We start from the raw sequence: 9,386 nt of genomic DNA on the forward strand, positions 1-9,386 counted from the left end.
CGCCCTGAAGGAGGAGCCGGCAGCGGCTGGTGGGGAGAAAACCTGCTCCGGGCCAGCAGCTCGATGACAGTCAGCCTGAATCGCAAGCTGGCGTGGAAGCGCAGGCTCTCAGCTTCACCTCAGCCTGGCGTGGAGGAGCGAACAGCTTTGAGCATTGCTGCGGGAGGAGCGCTGCCTGCCCGGCATCCTCCCCTGCGCTCTCGCTAGCCACCGCAGCCTGCAAGGCTGGGACAGTTCCAGCCCCCCAGGAGCCCTGGAGGAAGCCAGGGCCAGCTCTGGGGACATGGATGCTGCCTCGCTACCGTTGTGCCTCATTGTAGAGTTTGGAGACTGAGCTTATCAGCAGTCACAGTACCTGGCTCGCTTCTGTGCAAGCAGCTAATGAAATCGGGCCACAGCTCTTGACAATCCTGCATTTTTCATCTACAACAGGCCAGGAAGGTTTGTAGGTGAAAGACTTTATTAGACTACTGAGGAAAAAAACAGACAAAGTTTTGAACCCAGCTCATTTATCCTGGCTTGACAAAAATCCTCTAGAATAAGGGAAAAGCTACAAACCAGACCGCAGCCTTGAAGTGAGGGCTGCTGGCAATGACACTGCCACGCTGGAGGGTCAGGTACCCAAGCAGGCATGGACAACATCCCTGGGTGCTGGACAACCAGAGGTGAAATCAGTTTGCAAATTTGCACCTAAAATTTGCATTCCTGTGCCTAAATCCTTGGCACCGGGAGAAAGGGGTAGTCTTTAACCTCTGGCCCTGGGTGGGCTGCTGAAAGGTCTGCTTCGGTTGCTGGGCCTGCTACAAATGATTGTGTATGACCTTGGGAGAGTCCCATCCTGTCTCCAAAGTCCACAGATCAAAGGGCTGGCAGGAGTGGTCCTGCCCTGCCTGTTCTCAGCGCACCAGCCCTCAGAGTCAGGGAAGGATCACACAACCTGGCACTTGCTGTGCAGCCCCAAATATGCCTGCAGCCTCCAGCTCTGATACGCCATACAGCGAGGAATAACAATTAATCCTTAATACGGTGATCACTGCCCACGAATCAAAAGTTGAGCATTAGAAGCTATTACATGCTGTTGCTTGGAGTCTCAAAGCATAAATGAGAAATGCATGATGCTTATTTAAAGAAATGTTCTTCTCTCAAGTTATTCAAGCTCAGGATCTCACAGGCAATTTTTAGCAGCTACTGAGCCACATTTAGAGTCAATTTAGAGTCCGGTAAAATCCTGTTGACATCAGAAGGACTGCATGAGGTTAGAAATCAGTGTAGAGGCTGGAGCGTTAGTCAGAGCTGGGCACATTCAGCTGCGTGCAAAGCCAGCAGGGAGCCCAAGCAACCCTTTGGGTAAAGCCTGCTCCCCACAGCGGATAGCCCTTGCTCTGGGATGCCATACCCTGGCTGAATATCCCCTAATTATGTGCCCGATCACAATGCCGAGTAAATCAGCCATGAGCTGATACAATGTGACAGCAGTAAGTGAGACGACAATATTTCCATTCAGTTCAATTTGCCTGTGCGTAATGGAAGCAGCCCACACGACCATGCTCTGAGCAGCGCACATGCACGACGCTAAAATTAGAGTCCCACCCACGGTCTGCTCTGCTCCGCTCCGGAGGCACCTCCGTCGGGGCAGAGCCGAGATGGTGCCCACCCGGTTGCGAATCGGATGCCGTGCGACCCTTCCTTGCTGCTCCGCATCGGCTCCCGGTGACGCTTCCGTGCGTCAGCTCTCCTGCCTGTCTCCGACATCAGCAGCCGCCACTCGCTGCTCATTATTGCCGGCTGCTGGAATAGTCGTGCCTGGGAAGAGCCAGACCAGGTAAGGATGAGAGGAGCGAGTGACACGGGCTGCCACGAACAGCAGAACTGGCAGGCGAGGCAGGGCGTTTGAGAGGAGGCGGGCACCAATTCCTGCATTTCATCCATCCAGCGTTTTTGCTCCCAGCCAGCGGATCCCTCCGCATGCCTGCAGCTGCCGGGGCAGAGATCACCCTGTGTGCCATCACTCATGCTAGTAATAGAGCTCCGCACCTCCACAGCACCCTCTGTCCTAGGATCTCAGCTGGCTTTATAAATGGGATTGATTTTAGCTTCAAAACACTCTGCATGTAATTATAGGTATGGCCATCCCCATCTTTATGTGTGAGGAGACGGAGCCACGGGCAGCACGGATCTGGTGTGTTTGAGACCATGCAGCAATCGCAGGGCAGAGACTGGGCTAAAAACCAGTGCTGGGACTTAGCCATGGGGTTAACGTTACACAAGAAGGGGTAGCGCAGTCAGGTGCTGGAGCGTGGCTAGGTAAAAATGGCAGACGCACACCGTGGCTCCAGCAATGGTGGCATGGGCTCCTGTAGGTGGACCTGGCTGATTCCCATAAACCTCACTTGGCTCAGCCACACACATGCACCTCTGTGTGAAACGACACACTGAAATATAAATCTTCTTGTCCATATGGATAACTGCCTGGTCTCCCACTGGGACTTGCCTCACGTGATTCAGAGAAAGGGTCAAGATCCCCCTAAACGCCATGGAGCTAGATGGACAGACTGCTGCAGGGAGCTAAACCCCTCTCCTCTTTCCCAGGGTGGGAGGAGAAGAGCATCCTACACCACCTATGGCATGGACAGCAGAAGTGGGCTGCAATATGAGGAGAAGTCATGAGAGCCAGAGACAAAGTGCGTTTTGAAAAGGTAATTCATAGCAAAAGGAAAAGAAAAAAGACGTGGAGAAGAAGCGTGAGAAGAGACCCTCAGAGCAGCATGAATGAACATGGCACTGGGGACAGAGACTCTGTGCAGTGAAGAGCTAAGAGGGAAGGAAAGAGCAACATGGGAAGACTAGCAGGTGATACTAAAATTATATATACAACCTTAAAGGTGAGGCGAAGGGGGTTGGATTTGTGTGGGGAGTCTGAGAAACTGTTCAAGGAGGTGAGCAGCACTTTACGGGGGGAAGGAAGGTGGTTGTAGTAGCAGGCACAAGCAACGGGAGAGCTGGGCATGGGAGGGGAGAAGAGCAAGCCTCTGCTCTACTGACACGAAAGTAGAACATACTCCCCTCCACAAAAGCACCTCTCTGCCAAGACTGAAGAAATAGCACCATTTTAGTGGGGAGCTGAGGCACAAGGGCGCATTTTGTGACTTGATCCAGGACACACAGAAAGTCTGTAGCTGAGTGGGGAGCTGATCTCCCAGACCTCTTGATTTCTAGCCCAGCACCATTTCCTCACCTGCCTGCCTTTCTCTAGCCTTGCAATGGTTTGGCAAAGTCTCAGCTGAGGACTGGTAAGGAAAGGATGTAGTGGGGGAACATTAAAAAGAGCAAAAAATTGCAGGTGTTAGCTGTCTGCAGAGGAGGGCACTGCTGCCAGCTGCATCACTGTTACTGTAAGTCCTTCGCCAGCTGCCACCTTCTCTCATGGTTTCTGTTTTCCAAACATTACGATGGAGATGATAACCATCACCCTTCTCACAGCACTGTAGTAAGGCAAAGCTCATTGCCTTCCATGGACAATGACACTCCTGTGTGCCTGTGTACGTGTACACACGTATGTGTGCTTGTATATATGTCTATATGCCCCTGCTATGGTCCATGCAAAGCTTCTAATCACAACTCCTCAGGCATGTGACCCGAACTCAGATGCAAAGCTGTTACCCCTTGAGAACACACTAGACTGAGGAGAAACCCACTGTCAGCAGATAAAAACTGATTTCCCTGTGAAAGCCTCAGCATCCCGCTGGGTGCCTACATGCATAGCCCTCTGTGTGAAAAAAAGTGAGGTCCCCAGATACTCTTTGTTGTAGCCCTGCAAATTTGGACTACAGAACCTTGGCAAAACTCAATCTTTTTGCTATATTTCTTTGGGCTGCTTCTTCCCAACCTGCACTTGATAGTAAAGCCCACAGACCACAGGAACTAGTCTCCTGACAGCTTAATAACTCACACCGTGATGGAGAGCTCTCAGCCAGGGGACCTGCTGCTTGCCCAGACCCACACCAAACTGAAGCCCATTCAGGGGACATGGCTGCTCAGGGATGAGCACAGGTGCTGAGCATTTCTCTCACCTCCTCCATTCTTGCCGCAGAGATATGGGAAGCGCCAGACATTGCCCAGCCCGATGGCATAGCCCACGCAGGACAGCAAGAAGTCAAATCTCCCCTTCCAGGACCCTCTGTCTGGGATCTCCTTCTTCTTCTTCTTCTTGGTGGTCATGGCCTCGAGGGCAATGGGGTCCAATTCCTCCGGGGCTGCCTGCTTCACTTCAGAGGGAGAGCTCATCTCCACGGAGGTGTTGTCCATCTTGCCCATCGTGGCTCAGACGTACGGCTGCTCTTGCTCAGGGGCTGGAGCAGTAGGAAGGGCAGCCTCCACCCTGGACAAGCATGGATGAAATGGGAAGGACTGAACAAAGGTCCTGACAAGAAAGTAGAGAAAGAAGTTATCCTGTGTTAAAGTAGGGAGCTTGGGGGAAGGCCTTGCTGGGTGGGCTCACTGGATAGACTGGTGCACATCAGGGTAGCCCCACCATGCTGCCCTGCTTTCCCCAGAGGTAAAAAGGAGGATAATTTTGCCTTGCCCCACAGCTGCCCTCCTGAGGATCCGCAGTCACGCCAACTGCTAACAACGTGCTCAGAGCTGATTGCTACCAGCACATAGCAAACCTCTCACCTCCCATCTTATCTCCTCCTTATACCAACACCTGCTCTGCAAGAAAGCTCCAGGACCAATGTGCCTGCAGGGAAGTGACAGCCTGTGGGTGACCCACCACAGAGCAGTCCAGGCAGAGAAATACACTAGCATATCTGAGTGACGGTGGAGAAGAGCATGATGAAGATGTTACAACTCCAAAGAAGGGCAACAAAGCTGGTGAGGGGTCTGGAGCACAAGTCTTATGGGGAGCGGCTGAGGGAACTGGAGTTGTTCAGTCTGGAGAAGAGGAGGCTGAGGGAAGACCTTATCGCTCTCTACAACTACCTGAAAGGGGGTTGTGGCAACGAGGGGGATGGTCTCTGCTCCCAAGTAACTAGTGATAGGATGAGAGGAAATGGCCTCAAGTTGCACCAGGGGAGGTTTAGATTGGATATTAGGAAAAATTTATGGACCGAGAGGGTGGTCAAGCATTCGAACAGGCTGACCAGGGAGGTGGTGAAGTCGCCAGCTCTGGAAGTGTTCAAAAAACATGTGGATGTGGCACTTCAGGACATGGTTTAGGGGACATGGTGGTGCTGGATTAATGGTTGAACTTGATGATCTTGAAGGTCCCTTCCAACCTTAGTGATTCCGTGATTCTGTGAACTCCCAGATCCGGGTCCCAAAATCGAGTGCAGCAGCCACAGAGGCATCTGAGAGATAGTGTGTCCCAGCCACCCAGGCATGGCTGTGACAGCATAGCTTTGCAACAGTGCCACTGCTACAGACATGCCCCACGTTGCAATCCCATGCCCTAATCCCCTGGCACGGCAGCACCAAGGCTGCAATCACAGATGTGCACCTGCAGTGCAAGGAAATAGCTGATCTGCTCAGCACCTCCCTGCATACCATGTTGCATGCGATACTGTAATCGCCAGGTATATTCAGACGATGCTTGTTAGTAGCTATAGCCAGCCTGTGAACCACTGAAATCCCACTAAGTCAGGACTCCAAAGTCCTGAGGATTAGTTGGTCGAGTCTGATTAAAAATTTAATGAATATTTCCATTTATTTTAGGCCCTAAGAAGTATATAATCAGCACAGTAAAACAATTCAGAAAGAGAGAACAGGTTTCGTCATTATACTGGTGTCTAAAACAGTGTTACACTCATGTCTTGAAAACTAAGTGCAGTTCTCCCTTCCCCTTACAGAAGCTATTGCAAAAAAAGGCACTGAGGAGAGCCAAAAGGACGCTCAAAAGCATGGAACGTCTTCCATGTGAGGAAAGGCTAAATGAACTAGGATCCATCGTCCTGTGAATGAGGTGACTGACAGGGGCCTATAAATATATCAGTGTCATAGAAGACGCGTATTCACCATTTCACCATTCACCAGACACAAGAACTACAGGGGATTAAATCAAGACAACAGGTGGTAGGTTCAAAAAGAGAAAAAGGTGATACTCCACAAAATGCACAGCTATGGAGCAAAACTCCCCACCCCAGAACATGCTGGATGCTAAGAGTTGACATGACTTCAAGAAGTAAATTAAGTGGAAAAATAATGGAAGGAAAATCCACCAGAAGCTACCACTGCGGTTCGTGAAATCCCTGAGCTGCAAGTGGTTGGAGGTTGAGGGACTCTTCCAAGGAAGTATCACTCCCTACTTTTCCTGGTTTTATCCTCTCCCCTCAGCATCTGCCCTCAGCCAGTGCAGAAGACAGGGTCTGGGACGGGCATAGCCTTGGCTCTCACCCAGTTCTCAGCCCAGTTTACACAGAGCTGAATTTAAGCCTCCACCAGGGGCCATAAGGGTGACCAGTGCTATAATCTCCTAGAGAAGTCTGTTGACAAAAACATTCCCAGATGCACACATTAAAAAAAAAAAAAAAAAAAAAAGGGAAAGAAAAAACGAGTGGGTATGTCAGGAAACAGAGCAATGCTATGAAGCGGTGGCATGCTCTAACAGTTAAAGCTGGCCTTGCCTGAACTGCTTACTCTTACAGAACTATACAGAATCACTAAAGTTGGAAAGGACCTTCAAGATCATCAAGTCCAACCATTAACCCAGCACCACCATGCCCCCTAAACCATGTCCTGAAGCACCACATCCACATGTTTTTTGAACACTTCCAGTGATGGCGACTCCACCACCTCCCTGGGCAGCCTGTTCCAATGCCTGACCACTCTCTCGGTGAAGAAATTTATCCTAATATCTAATGTAAACCTCTCCTGGTGCAACTTGAGGCCATTTCCTCTCATCCTATCACTAGTTACTTGGGAGACCAACACCCTTGTCACCACAACCCCCTTTCAGGTAGTTGTAGAGAGCGATAAGGTCTCCCCTCAGCCTCCTCCAGACGGAACAACCCCAGTTCCCTCAGCCGCTCCTCATAAGACTTGTGCTCCAGACCCCCCACCAGCTTCGTTGTCCTTCTCTGGACACGCTTGAGCACCTCAGTGTCCTTCTTGTAGTGAGGGGCCCAAAACTGAACACAGGATTCAAGCTGCGGCCTCACCAGTGCTGAGTACAGGGGCACAATCACTTCCCTACTCCTGCTGGCCACACTATTTCTGATACAGGTCAGGACGCTGTTGGCCTTCTTGGCCACCTGGGCACACTGCCGGCTCATGTTCAGCCGGCTGTCAACCAGCACCCCCACTCCCTTTCCGCCAGGCAGCTCTCCAGCCACTCCTCCCCAAGCCTGTAGCGTTGCATGGGGTTGTTGTGACTTGTCAGTCTTGTCTTCCAAGCAAACAGTACCCATTTGCCCCCTGGGACACCTGGGGGACTCATTAACTAGCGTTTCTAAAGCATCCTGAAGAGACGTGGTCTCCCAAGCCCAGGCTCAACAGCAGTATCGGCTCCTGCTTACTACAATTGACACACTGTGATTATATCAGATGGATTTCCTTCCCCCACAGAATTTGTCACTGAGGTTAAAAAAACTGTGTCAACTGTGAAGGAAATGACTGAACCACAAAATAACTGTAATTCATTCTGGTATGTCAGCAGAGAAGCCAGAAAACTCCTTGCTGCGGGATGAAGGCTGTAATCAAAGCCCTCTGAGCCAGCCCTGAGCCTCGCAACTCCTCTTAGCCCAAGGATGGTTGCAGGTGAGCCCAGAAGTAAGTGGCAGCACAAAAAAGCCTCCTGGGGAGAAGAGCCTGTTTCACATAGCCCATGAGGCAGATGTCAGAAGAATGCATTGATGGACACCCAAAGCAAAGGCTTCGGTTAATGCATCCCCTTTCTGTCCTACACCTTGTGATAATGTGACACTGTCACACCAGCTCCTGGGTGCTCAGTAAGGTAGGGAGCATTTTTGCTGATTATTCAGAACATGTAGGAGAAAAGTAAAATAAAGACAATTTATAAATCAAACCAGAAGAAATGGCACCAAAACCCCTGGGAAGTATTCAGAGCTGGGCTAAATCAGGATAATGAGCCATGCCTGGAGACATAACAAATTAGGCTCAGCTGAAGCCATTTTGACTCAGTTTTTTTCTGAGACAAAAAACAGTAGGTAAGCTGATATCTTAAAAAAGTATGTATATATCCCGCTCTTCCTGTGCTCTTTCCCCTGTTCTTGCTGCCACAGTTCTGGAGTGATACTGCAGCTAGATGATTGCACCTCATATTTCATATACTTGAGGTAGGATGATAGAAGAGCAGCAGACCATACTCTTCTTACCTGAGAAGTGAGGTCCTTCATCTCCAGCTCAGGAAGAATAAACTCTGCCAAATTCTAACTAGATTTATACAGGTTTCTCCACAGCCAAGAAATAGAAAAACCGTGAAGTGGACCCACTGAAGGTGCATCCCACCTACTGTCCTGTCTCCTACAGTGACGGATGATTAGGGCAGAAGGGCTCACGCATGTCCTGCAGCCTGGCCGCGCCATGTCCTTCCCCAGACACACAGCTCTCACCAGGAAAAATAAAAGGCATCTGTTGCTCCAGGCTGTGTGTTTGACTCCTGTGTTTAGACATCGGCTCACACGCTGGACAAGTGGTCCTACTGAGAAAAAATGCACCAGCCCCTCCACTTATCCACATGGGTCTCCTCCAGCATGAGCACAGGGCTCTGCCAGTCAGGGCTCTGCCATGTGCTGACAGCCTAGAGAGAGAAGAGTCGGTTCTGCAGCTCTCTGTCAAGTCACATTATTCGTTCTGAAAAACACATGGTGCTTTGGGCACAGCAAAACACCCAAAGGACTCAAAATGATAATCATTAAGAGCAGAGCTACAAGCTGGAGGTGGTCTCTTCTTCACAAGGACTTGAAAACCGGGTCAAAGAGTTTAAACATGAGACTACAGCAGGTTTCTCATTCAGCTTCTTCTAAATACATCATATTCTGAAGCCAAGGTGTTCAAAACAATCACTATATGCTTGGGTCATAAATCCCTGGCAGTAAAGTAGTGACCTGAGGTTCACCGAGTCGTGCACAAGACCTGGTCTTCTGCTGCTCAAGTCAATAAAAACAATGGCATGGTCCCCAGGGGTGTAGAGCCAGGCTAAAATGCATTATGGAAGATAGTCCTTCCCTCTTTTTTTTTTTGAGGAATTTCACTTAAAATAAGAAAATAGCCCTGAAAAAGCATTACCTCCACTTGAAACACTGCCGCCTGAAACTGCTAACAGTGGTCACCTTTTTGCTTTCCCTTGCTTCAGTGTGAAATATTAACAGTCTCCTCAAATTTGACAGAAACCAAAAATTTCAAGGGCATAAAATTGCCTGAAATGAACC

The 9,386-nt window shown here is 50.0% G+C and overlaps 1 protein-coding gene across 1 annotated transcript in view; it reads right to left on the minus strand.

Annotated features, from left to right (window-relative positions):
* The window catches only part of LOC104620885 (sodium- and chloride-dependent GABA transporter 1-like), a 25,555-nt gene extending 21,241 nt beyond the window's left edge, over positions 1 to 4,314 (minus strand). Inside the window, exon 1 of the mRNA XM_010287234.1 lies at positions 4,071 to 4,314. Within this exon, the coding sequence (XP_010285536.1) occupies positions 4,071 to 4,314 (244 nt within the window). The remainder of the gene's footprint in view (positions 1 to 4,070) is intronic.
* Between the last annotated feature and the right edge of the window lie 5,072 nt (positions 4,315 to 9,386).

This window comes from Phaethon lepturus, unplaced genomic scaffold (assembly GCF_000687285.1).
Source record: "Phaethon lepturus isolate BGI_N335 unplaced genomic scaffold, ASM68728v1 scaffold8935, whole genome shotgun sequence".
In the NCBI taxonomy this organism is placed as follows: domain Eukaryota; kingdom Metazoa; phylum Chordata; class Aves; order Phaethontiformes; family Phaethontidae; genus Phaethon; species Phaethon lepturus.